The sequence below is a fragment of the Sebastes umbrosus genome, chromosome 15 (genome assembly GCF_015220745.1).
Source record: "Sebastes umbrosus isolate fSebUmb1 chromosome 15, fSebUmb1.pri, whole genome shotgun sequence".
NCBI classification, from domain to species: domain Eukaryota; kingdom Metazoa; phylum Chordata; class Actinopteri; order Perciformes; family Sebastidae; genus Sebastes; species Sebastes umbrosus.
In genome coordinates this window covers 2,938,516-2,958,349 of record NC_051283.1, presented here as the reverse complement: position 1 = coordinate 2,958,349, position 19,834 = coordinate 2,938,516, and the positions used below count along the sequence as shown (strand labels likewise).

The 19,834-nt window shown below is 42.3% G+C and overlaps 1 protein-coding gene and 8 non-coding genes across 9 annotated transcripts; 5 read left to right on the top strand and 4 right to left on the bottom strand.

Moving 5' to 3' along the window:
• The first annotated feature begins 5,917 nt into the window (after positions 1 to 5,917).
• Positions 5,918 to 6,036, top strand: LOC119504060. The gene has a single exon (XR_005210505.1). It is a non-coding gene; the product is annotated as a 5S ribosomal RNA (ribosomal RNA).
• Positions 6,037 to 6,355: 319 nt separating this feature from the next.
• Positions 6,356 to 6,474, bottom strand: LOC119504032. The gene has a single exon (XR_005210479.1). It is a non-coding gene; the product is annotated as a 5S ribosomal RNA (ribosomal RNA).
• A 597-nt stretch (positions 6,475 to 7,071) lies between these two features.
• Positions 7,072 to 7,190, top strand: LOC119504048. Its single transcript, XR_005210494.1, has one exon. It is a non-coding gene; the product is annotated as a 5S ribosomal RNA (ribosomal RNA).
• A 319-nt stretch (positions 7,191 to 7,509) lies between these two features.
• Positions 7,510 to 7,628, bottom strand: LOC119504031. Its single transcript, XR_005210478.1, has one exon. It is a non-coding gene; the product is annotated as a 5S ribosomal RNA (ribosomal RNA).
• A 597-nt stretch (positions 7,629 to 8,225) lies between these two features.
• LOC119504037 lies at positions 8,226 to 8,344 on the top strand. Its single transcript, XR_005210483.1, has one exon. It is a non-coding gene; the product is annotated as a 5S ribosomal RNA (ribosomal RNA).
• A 319-nt stretch (positions 8,345 to 8,663) lies between these two features.
• LOC119504030 lies at positions 8,664 to 8,782 on the bottom strand. The gene has a single exon (XR_005210477.1). It is a non-coding gene; the product is annotated as a 5S ribosomal RNA (ribosomal RNA).
• A 597-nt stretch (positions 8,783 to 9,379) lies between these two features.
• LOC119504028 lies at positions 9,380 to 9,498 on the top strand. The gene has a single exon (XR_005210475.1). It is a non-coding gene; the product is annotated as a 5S ribosomal RNA (ribosomal RNA).
• Positions 9,499 to 9,817: 319 nt separating this feature from the next.
• On the bottom strand, positions 9,818 to 9,936 carry LOC119504034. The gene has a single exon (XR_005210481.1). It is a non-coding gene; the product is annotated as a 5S ribosomal RNA (ribosomal RNA).
• A 3,067-nt stretch (positions 9,937 to 13,003) lies between these two features.
• Positions 13,004 to 19,507, top strand: LOC119503712 (nucleolar protein dao-5-like). The gene is made up of 10 exons (XM_037795603.1): positions 13,004 to 13,392; positions 14,668 to 14,799; positions 14,927 to 15,052; positions 15,156 to 15,269; positions 15,365 to 15,490; positions 15,582 to 15,728; positions 16,529 to 16,639; positions 16,728 to 16,880; positions 18,767 to 18,910; positions 18,990 to 19,507. The coding sequence occupies exons 1-10, from the start codon at positions 13,341 to 13,343 to the stop codon at positions 19,058 to 19,060; spliced, it is 1,176 nt and encodes a 391-aa protein (XP_037651531.1). The 5' UTR covers positions 13,004 to 13,340; the 3' UTR covers positions 19,061 to 19,507.
• Positions 19,508 to 19,834: the final 327 nt, after the last annotated feature.

Here is a 19,834-nt window from a genome sequence, read left to right as displayed (position 1 = left end):
TTTACAATCAAATGCATTCCCGGTTAACAATCAACCAAGAAAAACAACACATAACAAATGAGGCATGTAAACTATCAGTTTATACAACAAAACTAAAAAACCAACAACGGTATAACTATGCCAACTTAAAATGAAAACACAAATCCCCTTTTTTACCCATGCTAATCAAAGTGTTATCTCCAACAAAAAAATTCTCTGCCTCTACATCACCATACTTATAAATCAAATTGACATCCCTTTTTACAATCATTTCAAATATGGCTTTAATATTCACCTTTTTCTTTTCAAAATATGCATAGTTTCTTCTTAGAACGACTGCACGCCGAGCGTGGCTCAAAATAAAATTCAGTAAAGCCCGATTTGCCCCATTCTTCTTATATGGGAAACCAAACAAAAAAACAGTCCTCCAGTCTTTCAAAATGTTTTTGTCAAGTTTACATCGTTCGGCTAGCAATTGCTTCAAATAAACAAAAAAACCTTGCAACTCCCTACAATCCAAAAATTAATGAAAAAAAGTCTCATGGCCACAGTTACATACATCACATTCCCCACTTATCTCATTATTTATTTTATGCAAAACCACTTTTGTGTACACTCTGTTGTGTCGCAGCATAAAGTCATTATTTTCGCATTCTAAACTATTATATGTTACATTTAGACTAGCCCATATGTTTTTTCTTTTCTAACTGGGGGAATACCTCACCCCATACTCTTTCAGCCGCTGGGGCCTTAAACTCCTCCTCTATCAAGATGGCATATATGTTTTTAACAGTCAGCTCTTTCAGTCTCTTCTTCCAGCTCTCTCTCACTACATATAATCTTGGTATTTCATTTGTTTGCTTTTTTACAATTTTTGTGTTTATTATTATCCTCCATCTTTCTGGTATACTCACTTTAATTTTGTTATAAAAACAATTAATTTCTGCCCTGCTTACTTCTTCCTTCACCTCACACACACTGTCATAAATACATTCATTCCTCAAAAAACCTGGTATTACCTCATACATTACATCCTTAACCTGTCGAATACCAGCATCCCAAAACAACTTGTTATACAATACATTATTATCATACCTTATTTTATTGTTAAGAAATATAGGTTGATTTATTATATCTTCCAGATTCTCACATTCATAATTTAGGTTTTTGATGAAGTTTCCCCAAGCTTGCAATGCCTCTTTAAACACTTCTGACATCCCCTCAGTCATGGTTCTTTTGCTTTTCATCAAGAAGAAGCTGTTACCCATACCCCCAAACTTTTGCACCTGCTGTCGAAAAACTACCATCCAGCCATATTCAGCTTCCCCATATAGGTATTTAATGACAGTTTTTATCCTCACAGCATTGTGTTTAGCTCCCAGATCCACTAGCTTTAACCCACCTTGTTTTATTTTCCCAATCAGGGTTTTGTACCCGATCCTAACCCCCTTCCCTTCCCACAGGAAATCCACAATGATTTATTGAATATCTTTTTTAACCCATTCTGGCATATCCAATACTCTTAACACATACACACACACAGACATCACGAGAGAATTTATTACCACTACTTTACCTTTCAACTTCAACCTTCTTTCCCTCCATAACCCACACACACTCCTCATATTATTCAAAACCCCTGTCCATGTTAAATCCCTTCCGACGGACTCCCTTACACCCAAATACACCCCTAACATCTTCATACAATCCTCCCTAATCCTAAAATCTAACCCAGACCTCTCTACATCCCCTATATACATAACCTGTGACTTACCTACGTTTACCTTAGCCCCCGCTGCCTTCCCATACACCCCTATTAACTCCATAACCCTCTCTATACTCTCTCTATCCCTCACTGTGATGGTTGTGTCATCTGCATAACTATTAATCTTAATAGTCTGCCCCTGCTCCAGCTCAATTCCCTTCACCCCCGCATCATTCCTGATCATACTGGCCATTGGCTCTACCGAAAGAGCATATAGCAGAGGACTCAGCGGGCACCCCTGCCTTACCGACCTCTCTATTCTAAAGCTGTCTGTTAACACCCCATTAACTTTCACACAACTCCTGGCCTCCCCATATATACATCTAATCCACCCAACTATCTTTTCCCCAAAACCAAATCTCTTTAATACCTCAAATAAATAGTCATGTTCCACCCTATCAAATGCCTTACTCAAATCCAAACTAAGCACTATCCCTCCCTTTCCGTCATACTTCATGTATCTGATCACCTCTCTTATGGTACTTATACTATCCGCTATATCCCTCCCTGGTATACTGTAGCTTTGTGAAGGCTCTATTATTCCCCCTACCACCTTCTTAATCCTGTTCGCCAAAACCCTAGTCAATATTTTATAATCATTATTCAACACACTAATCGGTCTATAGTTTTCTAAATCTAATTTGCTCCCTTTGTTCTTATATATTAATGTTACCACCCCCTTTCTCTTACTCCTCTCTATATATTTATATACTTTTAATAATATTGGCCCTAACAAGTCCCTATATACTTTGTAAAACCCGCCCCCTAACCCATCACTCCCTGGACTCTTCCCACCTTGCAGTCCCTCTATAGCCGTCTGTATTTCCCTCTCAGTTATGTCCCCCTCGCACATTTCCCTATCATCTCTACCTATCTGCTTATTAATATTACCAAACACCTCATTCATACTACCCTCATCCCTCTCCCCCCTCCTAAACAACTCTGTAAAATATTCTAACACTATCTCTAACACTTCCACATAATCATTAACTGTCTTACCTGCTCTATCCACTACCTCAGATATATATGACCTGCTTTGTTTTCTCTTCTCCTGCCCCAAAAAGAATGCAGTGCATCTCTCTCCCTCCAGTGTGTATCTTGCCTTACTCCTCAAAATTGCTCCCCTACACTTATCCCTCTCAAACTTTGCTAATTGTGCTCTGACCCTCAAAAACTCTTCTATATTGTACCCCGGCTCATCATCTGCTCTACTCAGTTCCCTATTTAGCTTCTCCCTAAGAACCCTCTCTTTCTCCCTCTCTTCCTTATTCCGCTTTCTTGCAAATGTTATACTTATCCTCTTCATCTCTTCTTTTACCCCTTCCCACCATTCCCCCACATCTATGCTATCTTCTAAAATATTGTTTATACAGTCAAGTTTCTCCACTAATAATTGTCTAATCTGCTTGCTGTATTGCTTATCCACCATAATATTAGCATTTAACATCCACTGTCCTCCACCTCTCTCCCCACCCCTACCTCTAATCTTAAACAGTAATGCTGCATGGTCACTAAGAGTGTTGAACTTATACTTTGTATCCTCTATATAACTCAGAGTGTCCTCTTTAACCAACAATAAGTCAATCCTAGACTGCTTCAATCCCCCCTCCTTTACCTGCCTCCTTGAGTACTCCCTCCTGTCCAAATTATAATATCTCCACACATCTACTAATTTCCCTTCCTCCATCATTTCAACTAATATTTTCCTAGACTTTTCCCACCTAAATACTACATCTTTACCTACATCTAACCTAGTCAGTTTAATATTGAAGTCCCCTGCCACTATGCAGTTCAGCACACACAGCGGCTTTAATTCAACCAGAACCCCCCTTTTCTCCCCTTCTATCACCGGCATATATACATTTACCAACCTAAACCTCATATCTATATAATCAAATTCTGTACTTAATAACCTCCCTCTACTATCCTTATACACCTGCCTTATATTCTCCACTCTATCCGTTTTCACTAATATTGCCACTCCTCTTGCATTAACTGCCCCATTACTGTAATATATACTCCCCTTCCACCTCTCTCTCACCTTTCCTACAATTCCATCATCCCAGTTAGTTTCCTGGAAACACATAATGTCAGTTTTATGCAACTTTAATATGTTATCTAATTTCGCCATATCCCTCAAACCATTCACATTAAATGACAAGACTGTGACCATGAGATAAAAAAGAAAGAAAACAAACACAAAATAGCAATCTGCCAGCCTTACTTACACTTTCTTCTTTACTTCTTCACATTGTTCTCCATTCCTCAGAGTCTCGGCTTTCCTCTTCCCACCCCCCTGTCCTTCCGGCATCATTTCTTCCACTTTGTCCTGCTCATAACCCCGGTCTCCTCGTCCTCTCTCCTCGTCTCCCAGCCTCTGTCCTCCTCCTTTCACCGATCCCTTTGCTCCATGCGCTACTCCAAACACCCGGCCAAGACCGGGCTTTCTGCTGTCCTTCTGCTTCGGCCCTTTTCTCTCCTTCGCAGTGCGCCCGGTGAAGCTCGCTGGCTGGCTCTCCTCGTCCGCGTCCGCCTCAGCCTCCTCCACCTCCACCTCCTCCACCTTCTCCTCCATCTCCTCCGCCTCTTTCTCTCTTCCCTCATCTCCTCCTTCGTCCCTCGCCGTCTCTGCTCCCGTCTCCTCCGCCTCACCCTCCTCTTCCTCGTCCACACACTCCCGTGCGTGATGCCCTTGCCCTCCGCATCTGAAGCACTTCAGCTCGGGGCACTCGCGGTAAATATGACCCGGTTTTATACACAACCGGCAAACTCTCTCCTGCCGATCATGTATTACTCTGAAGTGTTCCACTCCCTCTATGGTGGGAAAACGTGTGGAATAAGGTAGAGACCTCACCTCGTCCGTAAATCTTACTTTGAGGAAGCGTGTTCCGTCCACCACATCCGTTCCTGGCCACTTTCTCCTCCAGATCTCCGACGCCGCTCCAACTCCCCACTCCTGCAGCCGGCCTTGTATCTGCGCGTCTGTGATGTAGACGGGCAGATGCAGAAACGAGACAACCATCTCGTTACTGTTCATTTCACGTCCCATTATTCTGGAATTCCTGAACTTTATTCCGTCCATGATTTTCCTCTTCCCCTCCGCCGACTCCATAGTGATCTCCAATTTGCCAGTTCCTCGTGCCCTGCATCCCAGCACTACTCCACAGTCTTCTTTTATGGATCTCAATATTTCCATTGTTGTGACTTCCTCCTCGCCTTCCACCACCACCATCACTGTCAAACTCCTGCTGTATTCCTTAATGCCTCTGCTCCCCTCCTCTGCTTCTCCACATCCACCGTTCTTTTCAGCAGCGCTCCCGCTGTTGGCAGCCATCATGGAGGAAAACAAACAATCAAACAAACAAAGCAACAAAGCAATCCTCCCCTAACACCAACAGGTGCTAGGGGGGAGGTGCAAACAAATGCCTCCACTAAAAAAGAACAGAAAAAGGACTCAAACTGAGCTAAAGTTTTCAACGTAAAAATGGAACTGTCCAGCACTCTGTCTCCTCTTCTCTCTCAGCCAAACTGCACACAACCCTGCTCAGGCGTGTTCAGGGTGGTATGGCCGTAAGCAACAGCACTGGTGACAAAACGGCCCTTTATAGACGTCTATCACTGCCGCCGTGAACGCCTGTGTGCATTTCTGCTCATAGGGACATTAGCATATTTACAGAACTTCTGGGCAAGGAGCTCTGATTACAGTGACACAGTTTCCCCACATGAATGATAAGCACTGTCTACGACAGAGGTGAGATTGTGACTACGCTGCTTGAATGCAGGTTTGAGGTGCTTTTTTTCTATTTTATGCTACTTTATACTTTATTTTACAGGGACAGATTGGAGTTTTTACTCCACTACGTTTGTGATTGTTATTGCGACTTTGCACATTTAGATTTGACATTTAAAACGTGATTGTTTCATAAAATATGGCGCAGTATGATACTTGAAAATGCTGCTTACACAGCAATACTGCAGTGATAATAATCCAATAATAGTTTTAGCCTGTAACAATGTAACACTGACAGAGTTTGTTACAAAGGCCATTTTTGTCATCATAGTGAGAATATCTGTTTGTGTTCGTGACAATCTGCAGCTGCTACCTGTATGGGCAGAATACCAAAACGTTGTGTTACAGCATCTTTAAATGGCCTTTTTGTTGCTGCAAACGTTGCTTACGGCCATACCACCCTGAACACGCCCGATCTCGTCTGATCTCGGAAGCTAAGCAGGGTCGGGCCTGGTCAGTACTTGGATGGGAGACCGCCTGGGAATACCAGGTGCTGTAAGCTTTTTCACTTCTCTTTTACAAACAGCAGAGGGCGCTGCTGCAGCTTCTTCGTTGGACACTGGCAGGCACCGATGAAAATCAATAGAATGGTGTACACACAATGTCAGTGCTTTTCAAAGATTTTTTAAAGAGCAGGTCACGAGTTACAAGTGTATATCATTATATCATAAACTAATTAGAAGCTGATCAATTTCACTCAGAAAAATTTCTAGGAGCGAGGAATGATGAAATTCAACATCCAGAGACAAGCTGCTCTGGTTTTCAAAGTCTCCACCGGAGAAGCAGCGGCGCCCTGTGCTGTTTGGAAAGAGAAGTGAAAAAGCTTACAGCACCTGGTATTCCCAGGCGGTCTCCCAACCAAGTACTGACCAGGCCCGACCCTGCTCGGCTTCCGAGATCAGACGAGATCGGGCGTGTTCAGGGTGGTATGGCCGTAAGCAACAGCACTGGTGACAAAACGGCCCTTTATAGACGTCTATCACTGCCGCCGTGAACGCCTGTGTGCATTTCTGCTCATAGGGACATTAGCATATTTACAGAACTTCTGGGCAAGGAGCTCTGATTACAGTGACACAGTTTCCCCACATGAATGATAAGCACTGTCTACGACAGAGGTGAGATTGTGACTACGCTGCTTGAATGCAGGTTTGAGGTGCTTTTTTTCTATTTTATGCTACTTTATACTTTATTTTACAGGGACAGATTGGAGTTTTTACTCCACTACGTTTGTGATTGTTATTGCGACTTTGCACATTTAGATTTGACATTTAAAACGTGATTGTTTCATAAAATATGGCGCAGTATGATACTTGAAAATGCTGCTTACACAGCAATACTGCAGTGATAATAATCCAATAATAGTTTTAGCCTGTAACAATGTAACACTGACAGAGTTTGTTACAAAGGCCATTTTTGTCATCATAGTGAGAATATCTGTTTGTGTTCGTGACAATCTGCAGCTGCTACCTGTATGGGCAGAATACCAAAACGTTGTGTTACAGCATCTTTAAATGGCCTTTTTGTTGCTGCAAACGTTGCTTACGGCCATACCACCCTGAACACGCCCGATCTCGTCTGATCTCGGAAGCTAAGCAGGGTCGGGCCTGGTCAGTACTTGGATGGGAGACCGCCTGGGAATACCAGGTGCTGTAAGCTTTTTCACTTCTCTTTTACAAACAGCAGAGGGCGCTGCTGCAGCTTCTTCGTTGGACACTGGCAGGCACCGATGAAAATCAATAGAATGGTGTACACACAATGTCAGTGCTTTTCAAAGATTTTTTAAAGAGCAGGTCACGAGTTACAAGTGTATATCATTATATCATAAACTAATTAGAAGCTGATCAATTTCACTCAGAAAAATTTCTAGGAGCGAGGAATGATGAAATTCAACATCCAGAGACAAGCTGCTCTGGTTTTCAAAGTCTCCACCGGAGAAGCAGCGGCGCCCTGTGCTGTTTGGAAAGAGAAGTGAAAAAGCTTACAGCACCTGGTATTCCCAGGCGGTCTCCCAACCAAGTACTGACCAGGCCCGACCCTGCTCGGCTTCCGAGATCAGACGAGATCGGGCGTGTTCAGGGTGGTATGGCCGTAAGCAACAGCACTGGTGACAAAACGGCCCTTTATAGACGTCTATCACTGCCGCCGTGAACGCCTGTGTGCATTTCTGCTCATAGGGACATTAGCATATTTACAGAACTTCTGGGCAAGGAGCTCTGATTACAGTGACACAGTTTCCCCACATGAATGATAAGCACTGTCTACGACAGAGGTGAGATTGTGACTACGCTGCTTGAATGCAGGTTTGAGGTGCTTTTTTTCTATTTTATGCTACTTTATACTTTATTTTACAGGGACAGATTGGAGTTTTTACTCCACTACGTTTGTGATTGTTATTGCGACTTTGCACATTTAGATTTGACATTTAAAACGTGATTGTTTCATAAAATATGGCGCAGTATGATACTTGAAAATGCTGCTTACACAGCAATACTGCAGTGATAATAATCCAATAATAGTTTTAGCCTGTAACAATGTAACACTGACAGAGTTTGTTACAAAGGCCATTTTTGTCATCATAGTGAGAATATCTGTTTGTGTTCGTGACAATCTGCAGCTGCTACCTGTATGGGCAGAATACCAAAACGTTGTGTTACAGCATCTTTAAATGGCCTTTTTGTTGCTGCAAACGTTGCTTACGGCCATACCACCCTGAACACGCCCGATCTCGTCTGATCTCGGAAGCTAAGCAGGGTCGGGCCTGGTCAGTACTTGGATGGGAGACCGCCTGGGAATACCAGGTGCTGTAAGCTTTTTCACTTCTCTTTTACAAACAGCAGAGGGCGCTGCTGCAGCTTCTTCGTTGGACACTGGCAGGCACCGATGAAAATCAATAGAATGGTGTACACACAATGTCAGTGCTTTTCAAAGATTTTTTAAAGAGCAGGTCACGAGTTACAAGTGTATATCATTATATCATAAACTAATTAGAAGCTGATCAATTTCACTCAGAAAAATTTCTAGGAGCGAGGAATGATGAAATTCAACATCCAGAGACAAGCTGCTCTGGTTTTCAAAGTCTCCACCGGAGAAGCAGCGGCGCCCTGTGCTGTTTGGAAAGAGAAGTGAAAAAGCTTACAGCACCTGGTATTCCCAGGCGGTCTCCCAACCAAGTACTGACCAGGCCCGACCCTGCTCGGCTTCCGAGATCAGACGAGATCGGGCGTGTTCAGGGTGGTATGGCCGTAAGCAACAGCACTGGTGACAAAACGGCCCTTTATAGACGTCTATCACTGCCGCCGTGAACGCCTGTGTGCATTTCTGCTCATAGGGACATTAGCATATTTACAGAACTTCTGGGCAAGGAGCTCTGATTACAGTGACACAGTTTCCCCACATGAATGATAAGCACTGTCTACGACAGAGGTGAGATTGTGACTACGCTGCTTGAATGCAGGTTTGAGGTGCTTTTTTTCTATTTTATGCTACTTTATACTTTATTTTACAGGGACAGATTGGAGTTTTTACTCCACTACGTTTGTGATTGTTATTGCGACTTTGCACATTTAGATTTGACATTTAAAACGTGATTGTTTCATAAAATATGGCGCAGTATGATACTTGAAAATGCTGCTTACACAGCAATACTGCAGTGATAATAATCCAATAATAGTTTTAGCCTGTAACAATGTAACACTGACAGAGTTTGTTACAAAGGCCATTTTTGTCATCATAGTGAGAATATCTGTTTGTGTTCGTGACAATCTGCAGCTGCTACCTGTATGGGCAGAATACCAAAACGTTGTGTTACAGCATCTTTAAATGGCCTTTTTGTTGCTGCAAACGTTGCTTACGGCCATACCACCCTGAACACGCCCGATCTCGTCTGATCTCGGAAGCTAAGCAGGGTCGGGCCTGGTCAGTACTTGGATGGGAGACCGCCTGGGAATACCAGGTGCTGTAAGCTTTTTCACTTCTCTTTTACAAACAGCAGAGGGCGCTGCTGCAGCTTCTTCGTTGGACACTGGCAGGCACCGATGAAAATCAATAGAATGGTGTACACACAATGTCAGTGCTTTTCAAAGATTTTTTAAAGAGCAGGTCACGAGTTACAAGTGTATATCATTATATCATAAACTAATTAGAAGCTGATCAATTTCACTCAGAAAAATTTCTAGGAGCGAGGAATGATGAAATTCAACATCCAGAGACAAGCTGCTCTGGTTTTCAAAGTCTCCACCGGAGAAGCAGCGGCGCCCTGTGCTGTTTGGAAAGAGAAGTGAAAAAGCTTACAGCACCTGGTATTCCCAGGCGGTCTCCCAACCAAGTACTGACCAGGCCCGACCCTGCTCGGCTTCCGAGATCAGACGATATCGGGCGTGTTCAGGGTGGTATGGCCGTAAGCAACAGCACTGGTGACAAAACGGCTTCTTCGTTGGACACTGGCAGGCACCGATGAAAATCAATAGAATGGTGTACACACAATGTCAATGCTTTTCAATGATTTTTTAAAGAGCAGATCACGAGTTACAAGTGTAGATATGGCAGATAGAAGTCCAATTAGATGAATATGCTTTCTGCATTCCTAAACTCACTGATTATTTCTTTGCAAACATTTACTTATATCGTGTTGCTGTAAATGTCAAATGCTGGAAGGCCAAGTAATTTTCCTGGGCCTGTGTCCTCATGTCCATACACGTGCAAGACATCTGGCTGGGGTACAGTCGTGTTGTTACTGGGTAACAAGCAGTGGCGGCTGGTGGATTTTTTTTTGGGTAGGGCCAATCAATTTCAACAAACATCCTAGTACGATTCAATGCAAAAAAAAAGGTATCAAAAACGCATTACTACTTTGCAGTTACATTTCTATCATTTATTCCAACACTGACATAAGGACATCTTATTCATACAATTCAATTCCCCTCATGACGGCAGCCCCGTCGTACGCCTGGGCAATAAGTTTGTCTGTTTGTCCGGGTGGGAGTATGGTGCTCAGCCTCTCCATAAGCGCTGTAGCGATGGTGTCAGCGGTCACGTTCTGGATGGTGATGTACTCGAAGAACCGCTCTTGTACATTACCGCTAGCATCTATGTAGCGTAGCACGAGCACCAGCTGGCAGTGGGTGGAAATGTCCGTCGTCTCGTCCGCTTGAATGGCGATAAAATCCGCGTTTTTGACTTCCTCCAGAATGTAATCCCTTACAACCGACAGCATGCAGTCCAGCAGCTCGTTCTGTACCGTCTTCGACGTGCCTTTGAAAACGCTGGCTGTCTCGAGGTGCTCCTCCAGCACACTGTCGAGGGACGCTACAAAGTCCACAAGTCCCTTGAACACGCCGGGGTTGTCCGAGGAGTCAGTCTCGTCATGCCCACGCAAGGCTAACTCAAAAGCCCCGCAAAACTTGACACAATCAATTATTTTTGATAAAATGTGCCGGTTTTTATCCACCTCCTCATTGTGCTTCTTTACCGCAAGCCTGTGTCCTTCGTCCAGCTGCATTGCAATGTTCACTCTGCCTAGCATAGCTAGCTTCACGGAGTTATCTATGTGCATCCTGGTGTTCTCGTGTTTTCTTATTTTTTCAGACAAGTGTTTCATGTCTCTTACTCCCGTCTCTGCCCATGCTGAATCTGACCCTGTCGACTTAAAAAGCACGCATGGGAAGCAAAATACAGCATTAGCTTGACTGCATCCAGCTAGCCAGGCCTTCCTCGCGTACCAGTCTTTACAGAAGCTCCGCATGTGTGGCTTGCCTTGTACGCCGGTCTGTTGTTTTATGCTGAGTCCAGGAGGTTGATCTGGGCCCAGTTGTTTCACCAGGAGTTTCTCCGCCAAAGTCCTTCTCTCAAACGGGTCTTGGAGGAGAGATTTGATCGAGTTAGGGTTGAGTCTTGCAAGAGTAGCGCTACTAGTGCTTGGCTGTTCCATTGTCAAGATCACGCGAGAACTGACATGAGCCCTGACGAGAACAGAGAGAGACACACGTGAACGTGAACGTGAACGTGCGCCATGGGCCAAATCAGTTTGGCCCCCCCGGAAGTCTTTTTTACGGCGCTGATTGGATGAATTGTATGTCATTCATGCTTGTAATCATATATCTTTAATCAGTGATTGGCTGTACTGCTTATTAGACCCGCCTTCCTTGGGCCAAATCCATTTGGCCCCAGAAAGTGCATGTGAGCAGCTGAGAGGTGCACTAGCAGAGAGTTCAAGGAGGAAAGCAGATATTTGGCGCAGTTATCCTATTTTACAAATATTACGGGTATATTCCATAGGTCAAAAACACACATATTGACAATTTTTAGAATTTTTAGAATTTTTATAATTAATAATTTTATAATTTTTTTTTTTTTTTTGGTGGCTCAAGGTGGGTGGGGCCAGGCCCCGTGGCCCTCTATTGGCTGGCCGCCACTGGTAACAAGGTAGGGAAAATAAGTGGTAACAGTGTAGATATTGCAATGAAAATTTTCAAATGATGATGTGCTTACAAAAAAAATACTTTGGGAAATGACATTGTGAGAAGTTTCCAAATGTAGAGTACGTAATGTTAGGAATATACAGTATTGTACATTATTAGTGCTTGGGAACAGAACAAGAAGGGTGTTCCTTTACAGCCATAGCTGTAGAAGTATGTGTACAGTGTGTTTTAACAATTCCAATAAAATACTGGGGAAATGTGAGGCAGTTTTGGGATCTGACGTAGCATCCATCTGACGATCAATACTGATTTCAGAGAAGTTCCTAAGCCACATTTCGCGTCCTTTCATATCATTATATCATAAACTAATTAGAAGCTGATTAATTTCACTCAAACAACTTTTTTTTGAAAAGCAAGCAGAAGTGATTCAAACTGAAGTAATGGCCGTTACTCTTTGGTGACAGCACACTAGCACCAGGACAAAGCGTTGAAAATGTGGGAGAAAGGCCCCGTAGTTCTGCGTAAGAACTGGGTATGCAAGCTGTGAAATAAAGTATTCCCTCTTTCATCCTTTTTCACTGTAACACTACACTAGAGAGGAAGGGTGGTCCCAGATGAGTCCGTGAAAGGGGTGGTGCAGGCCATGCATGAAGCATTGGGCCATGCAGGCACCATACCCACACGGAAGGAACTGGAGAGTCAACAGTTCTGGATTCCGGGGAGCCGCATTCGCTAGATCCTTAAAGACTGCGAGGTATGTGGACAATACAACGCAGGTCGGAGAGGACAGAGGGTGGAAGGGCTTAGTATAATTATATTTAATAATTTAAGTGATATATGTGCACACAAACAAACTAAGGTCAAAACAGCGCTAAATTTGGCTGAATTATAAAAGGCAGAAGTGGTAAAACGAAGAACTGTTTGGGAGTCGAAAGAGCCGGCTCTTCTTGGTGAGCTGAGCCAAATGATCTGGCTCACTGAAAAGAGCCCTTATTCCCATCACCATCTCCTACTACCTGCTCCGGTACAGCAGGCGACGGTATAAGACCAGAAGAAGAAGAAGACGCGTCATCAACACTGGACCAACACTTGCGCAACCCAAAACGGAAGAAAACAAACCCAACGTGAAGTAGGAGCACATTACAGCCACGACTGACCGGGGAAACTGGTTTATAAAACTTGTTTAATGATACTCTGTGGCAGAGAGGGACTGTAGCTGTCGGTTCGCGGACCAGACACGGAACAGCTAACTAGTGACAACAACTAGCAACAAACTGCGAACTTCACTTAGCAACCAGAAGAAGAAGAGACCAGCAGTAACTTAGCTAGCTTAGAGCAAGTTGGCGCCTTTTGGTTGAAGAGCATTAACTAACAGATACTAAGTAACGAGATGGCCTGCAGCACAGCCGACCTGCCGAGCAGTGTGGCACACAACTCTCCAGGTAGTTACATTAACAATGTTGTTTTGAATCACAGCTGAGGAGGCGAACATGACATTGTGCTCCGTCGCAGCTAAAAGCTACGTTAGCTTAACGGAAGTAACAACTTGGCAGCACTGCTGCTAACGTGTTTCAAAACAGCTAACAGTTAGCTAACAATGGGGAGTTATCATTGATCAAATCACAGATTGTGGCCCATTAATCTAATACAGTGACATTTCTACGTGCATAGTAGTATTTTAGGAGCGTTTGTCAGCACTGCAGCGACAAGCCACATTTATGAATACAATCAATAGTACTGGTTATAGTAATACACTGTGGTGGGAAGTAGTTGAAGTTCTGTAGTTTAAGTAGGCTAAAGTACAATTTTATATAATTTCTTGAGTATTTACAGTTTGTTACTTTATACTTCACTACTTTTACCCCACTACATTGATCTATAATTACTTTTGACTTTGTAGATTATAATTTGACATTAAAAAAACATGTAGTTATTAAAATTCAACCAGCTACAACATAGAAATGCTACTCACTTGTTACTACTTGCAACGGTAGTAATCTAATAACTTTACTCAATTATAAATAATGAGTGCTTTTACTTTTGTTACTTTAAGTGGATTTTCCTTATAATATTTGAGTACTTCTTCCACTACTGGTAATAAACAGTCGTAATGCTCGAATTAATTGTTTAAAAAAGCAGAGGAAGTTTGGAGTTATTGGAGCAGCCCCCTCATAGACTGCTTTTTGACTAATGTTAAGAAACTTGTTAGTAGATCAACTTCGCTCTTTATTGTGTGACACAACTGGTTTGACTCCAGCCGGGAACCTTTATAGCTTGTCATCCGAATTTCTTAAACTCATCAATCTATACAGTCAAGGTAAATGCCATAAAAAGTAATCACAATTATAAACAATAATCTTTAACATTCACAAATATGCTTTGTTTTCAAAGAACATATTGGTTGCAGTATTGTTGTCAGAGAGAGTATTTTAATTTAGCATGTTTCCTTAATCTCTGATGAGGTCATTTTATGATTTATTACAGTAAATATATGACATATTGGTCCTTTAACTATGGGTTTGTATAACATTTCTGAGTTAACTGTTGAGTCAGTTCCAAGCACTGGAAAATACTTAAAGGAAAGTAAAATCAGGATGTGCAGAGTAGAAAAGGGGTAGATTATTGGCTCCAAATGTATTGTCAAACTTTTATGATCATTTCAGCAGACCAAACTTGAGATGTAATTACTGGTATTTATTCATCCTGTCTCTGATCAGGGAACAGCTCCTGCTCTGATGATGACGATGACGTACCTCTCTCGAAGCTCCGGACGAAGCCACGCAGTGAGGAGAAACAGTCGCGTGGAAACACACACGGATCCAACACTAATTCAGAAAAAGACAAAAGTGGTGAGGACAACAAATTCAACAGACTGTCAACGATACTGCCAGTCGAAATAAAATATTTTCAACTTGACATTTTTGTGACATTTAAAAGCAAAGGGTACTAAATTTTGTATATCTTCTCCTGGTGTAGTTTCGGATGACTCTTCAGATGACGAGCCTTTGATAAAAAAGAAAACAATCCCTGCAACAGCTAAGAAACCAGAGAAAAAACACAACAAGACAACAAGATCTAATGGCACAAATAACAAGAAAGCAGGTGGTTACATTACCATATGTCATCAGCCATATTTCTGCTGTATTTTCTGAGCATTGTCTGTAATGGCTGGCTTTAAATCTTTTGATATGTGTAACTTTTTCAGATATGAATTCAGATGACAGCTCTGACAATGAGCCTCTCATAAAAGTTCCCTCCAAAGCTGCAAAGAAGCCTCTCTCAGTGTCTCCAAAAAAATCTGTTGATTCAAAGAAGAAAGGTAAGATAATCTTATCTCCATGGATACGCAGCGTCAACAGGAAGTTGCTGTCCTCCATAGCAGATACTTGTTCTTGACTTCCCTCTCTTCCACAGAATCACTGGAAGACGGTGATAGCTCGGATGATGTGCCTTTGAGTGAACTTGGCAAGAAACTTTACCCCAAACGTCAGAGAAAGGCCCCAGTATTGAAATCCAAAAGAAACGCAGCGAGGGAAAGGGGTTGGTGTTAAAATGTGGAAATCAAAACTCATCTAAAATGCTTTTCTCATAGCACTTGTTCCCAAAATAAATGTTTTTTTGTTTTTTCTAGTTAAATATGCAGAGTCTTCCAGTCCCAGCTCTGATGATGAACCACTGGCAACGATGAAAAGGAAGTTGACAAAGGCTCCTAAAGAGCAAAAGACTTCCGCAAACAGCAAGAAAACAAAACCAAAACCTAAAGACGAATCACTAAAAGGTAGGCAGCGCTTTGATGCGGAACTATTGTTTTGACGGAACTAATGTTTTGATGTCAGAATCTTTTTTAACGGCGGTACAGTAAACAAACCGTGCTTCATTCAGACAGAAAATGGACAGATATTTGATAGGGACGAAAAGAAAAACAGGCGATGCTTCTGAGACCAATAAGACAACATGCTCAACTGATGGTAATCAACCAAAAAACAAATCGAGAAGAAAATATGACGAAGCCCATCATGCTGTTGGGTTCACAGTGAATGCGGTGGGAGCTGAGGAGAGATCAGTGTGTATTTTATGTCTGAAAACTCTGGAAACTGACAGTATGAGACCCAACAAATTAAGAAGACACTTAGAAACATTACATCCAAGTCACGTCAATAAGCCACTCGAGTTCTTCAGCAGGAACAAAGCTTTGTTGCTGCATCAGTGAACAACAAAGCACAAATGGCATCAGACATGTTATCTTTGTAGCAAATGTTACGGTTATTTCATTTTTCTTTATTTTTGAAAAAGCACATAGACTGAAGGAGCAATCTGGTGACAAATGTCACAAAAAGAGGTTTGATAAAGTTAGTAATGGAAGAATGGGGAAAGGAATTTTCATGATCTTGTTGTTATTATTTCAATACACAAGTTAAACTTGGCCCATTTCGTCATAATTTTGTTGGAAAAAATGTTCTTCCTCCAAAGGGGGGAATGACAGAAAAAGTTTGAGAACCGCTGTAATAGACAGACCAGAAATAATTCATTTAATTTCAGTACTAACCTCTTGGATTTTCAAAAACCCTTCATCCTCAGACAGCAGCTCAGATGATGACGTGCCCTTGGCGAACCTAGAGAAGAAGAAACCAGTGATTAAAAACACAAAGACAACTGCATCGCCAGGCAGAGCTTCAAGAAAAAGACGAGGTACTGTAGCAGTGATCAGGACATGAACAAAACGTAATTTTGAAGAAAACATTTTTAATTCCTTGCTGCTGTGACTGTTGTTTTGCAGGAGACTCCGATGAAAGTTCAGATGACGAACCGTTGATTAATCTTGTGAAAAAGAACCGCACAGACAAACAAACAAAAAACAAACCGAAGGCTTCGCCTCCAAAGAAGAAGAGGAACACAACTCCCAAAAAGCCAAGAAAGATGCCCGTGCAAGGTAAAGACTCCGGCCCAGCCGGTCTTAGCTAGTAGAGGTGACAGAAATTAAAATGCATATCACAACACCAACAGTGGAAGAACAGAGGCCTGTATTACGAAGCGAGTTCAACATACTCAGGGTATCTTCTCGTTATCTGGCTTAAAAAAAACCTAACAACCGCGATCCTGCTAAGCGGTCCTAGGAAGACGATTATCACCTCAGTAGGTCAACCCAGGGTTTCTCAATCTGGCCGTGAGCGTGTTTACATAAAAGGGGCGGTGTTTGCAGCATATGACCAATCACAAACATGGACAAGTCTACTGTCAGCAGAGCGGCATATTTTTCAAACCAAGAGCCAACTCTAATATTAGACAAATACGAAAAAGTTAAACATTTAATCCAGACTAAAAGTAACACAGTTGAAGCTGCCAAATGCAGGAAGGACAGCTGGCATAAGAAAAACAAATGCCGATGTGTGAATGCGTAAATTAACAGACTACTAAATATCACTGCCCCATCTAGAGCATGGGAAGATCTGACTATAATTACATTGTATATTCCGTTAAATTAATAGGATGCTTAGATGTATTCTTATGGCGTGTATGACAATATTTTGGCCTTAGCTGCAACCCAGACGCTGTGAAGACTTGATATAATTTATATGAAAGTAAGCCTGCTTACCGCTTTGAATGAATAGGGTTGCAGCAACGGAAAGAATAAGGCTAAAGTATCGTCATATACGCTATAAGAAAACTTCTAAAAAACACATTAATTCAACGGAATACACATGTAATTATAGTCAGATCTATCATGCTCTAATGGTACGTGTCCACAGGCTCCGTGCTTTCCACGCTCTCCATTCATTGTCTATGTAAGCAGCCGCGCAATGCATTCTGGTAGCGTGGCGTCGCAATTCGAGAGACTAGGCGTCACGACGCCCGCTCCTTATTTGCATAAAGTTGAGGGCTCCTCTACTTTATGCAAATCACGGGTGTCCGACGCGACTCGCCGCCTCTCGAAACTACTGACGATCTTTTAAAATAAACGTTGTTGATCCAAAATAAAGACCGATTCAGCAACTGCGTGGATTATTTCTCGCCTCAAATGTTTTCAGAAACACATTTCAGTGAACTTTTACGTGAAATAAGAGAAGAAAGTTTCCAAACGAGCCTCCATACTGGTTCCGGTTTGAAAGCTGGGAGCAGCAGCCAACGGCGGGAAAGCGTTCGTCCAATCAGGAGCCGAGTGCCTTGTTTCTAGGGACAGCACACCAAGCGTCCAATGTTGGGAAGCGTTGCGTCCCCTCGCGATAAAAAACGCCCCTGTGGACACGTACCGTAACAGTGAAAATAGAATAGTAGATGTCATGATTCCCATTGAATATGAAGTGGCATGTATGACAACCTTCTTTCAGCTACGGTGTGAAACAGATTTGGGAGCAGATAAAAAATATAATTCAAAGCGGTAAGCAGGCTTACTTTCATATCTAATAATCTCATACAGCATTAAACTGTGTTGCTTTTAGCCTGAATTATGACTTTAACTTCTCCATATTTGCGTAATATTATCCTACGATCTGCGCACCGAGCTCTGATTGGACAGTAGGCGGTGCCTTTATACGAGTAGAACTCTTATCTGGAACATAACCTGCTCCGGAGCAGGTTAGGTGTTCAGTGTAAGTTACCATGCTGATCTACCCCGGTAAGAAGTGAACCACCGTGGTAGGACTGAAAACCCTGAAGATACCTCGCTAACCCCAAATCCTACTTCGAGGTACAGGCCTCAAATAATGTGGTTCCTTAGCAAAACCCCTTCACTGAACAAACATATTCAGGTAAATGTAGTATTGTGAAGCTTTTTTCTATTCTCTATCATGCATTTATGTTTCTTTAATACATTTTCAGAGTCGCCAAGCAACAGTTCAGACGACGAATCCTTAATTAAGGCAGCTAAACACCCACAAGTGACCAAAATCCTGAACATAATACTAGAGAGGTGTGATGGTGAAGAACATGGGGACACAGGAAGCCCCAACAAAACCAGAACAGGTACTCATTACATAACCAAGTCATCATTGATGCTCTAATAGAACCTTAAAATAAAGAGTAACATTATTCTCCATCACAGAGACGCAGATCGATGAAAGGACCTCGAGGGACGAGTCGGAGGCCTCTGAGGAATCATCAGAACAGGAATAAGCAGCAGCAACGTTTTCTTGTTACCTTTCACCTGGACGAGGAAGTTCAAACCACCTAGTGGCTACAAGTTTGAAGGACTTCCTACAGTGTAAATCCCTTGGAGAGGCACCTCCTAAAAATCCCAGTTAGTGTTCATGTAAAGTTCAACAGTGTGTTTTATATACAGTACATACATGTTAATTTAAGGTGTTGATATTTTTACTCCCGTTTTTAAGTTTGGGACCAGATTTTGTAGTTTCCTGAAAGATTTTATTCACAGTCTTTGATGTTATTTCACTATTTGTGCCTATTGTTTGCACTGGCTGTCTCCTCTGTTTTTTTTGGTTTTTTTAAAGAGTCATATAATCAATTGATGTAGGTTTTATTTCTGCTTTCATATTAACTGTACACTCCGCATGCGGCAGTGAAAACCTGTTGTGTTGGATTAAACTGCCTTCACTATGATGAGTCTGTCTCGATTTCAGCTGACTTGCCACACACCCACAGTTCTTTATTCCCGTCTGGCATTTTCTCGTATGTCAAGTCAATTTTCTTTATGCTTCCTAAAAGGACAAAATCAGAAGGCTTTTCCACAGCTCTCAACTTGTATTTTAAAGTAATTCTACATTTTTACTCTGGGCCACTTTGCTTGTATCAGCAGCCAGGGCTGTCTACATACCTCCATCCAGCTCTGACCTTGAAACAACCTGATATCAGTTGTACACTTTCTCCAATCAGGATTTGATTGTAGTTCACTGGTAGGGATGCACCGATCCAACTTTTTCAGTCCTAATA

Bases quoted from the DNA above. Each gene is read 5' to 3' on its own strand.
- LOC119503712 (XM_037795603.1), top strand. From the start codon at position 13,341: ATGGCCTGCAGCACAGCCGACCTGCCGAGCAGTGTGGCACACAACTCT. The intron at 16,640-16,727 runs GTACTGTAGCAG...GTTGTTTTGCAG, and splicing joins AGCTTCAAGAAAAAGACGAG to GAGACTCCGATGAAAGTTCA. The intron at 16,881-18,766 runs GTAAAGACTCCG...ATACATTTTCAG, and splicing joins AAGAAAGATGCCCGTGCAAG to AGTCGCCAAGCAACAGTTCA.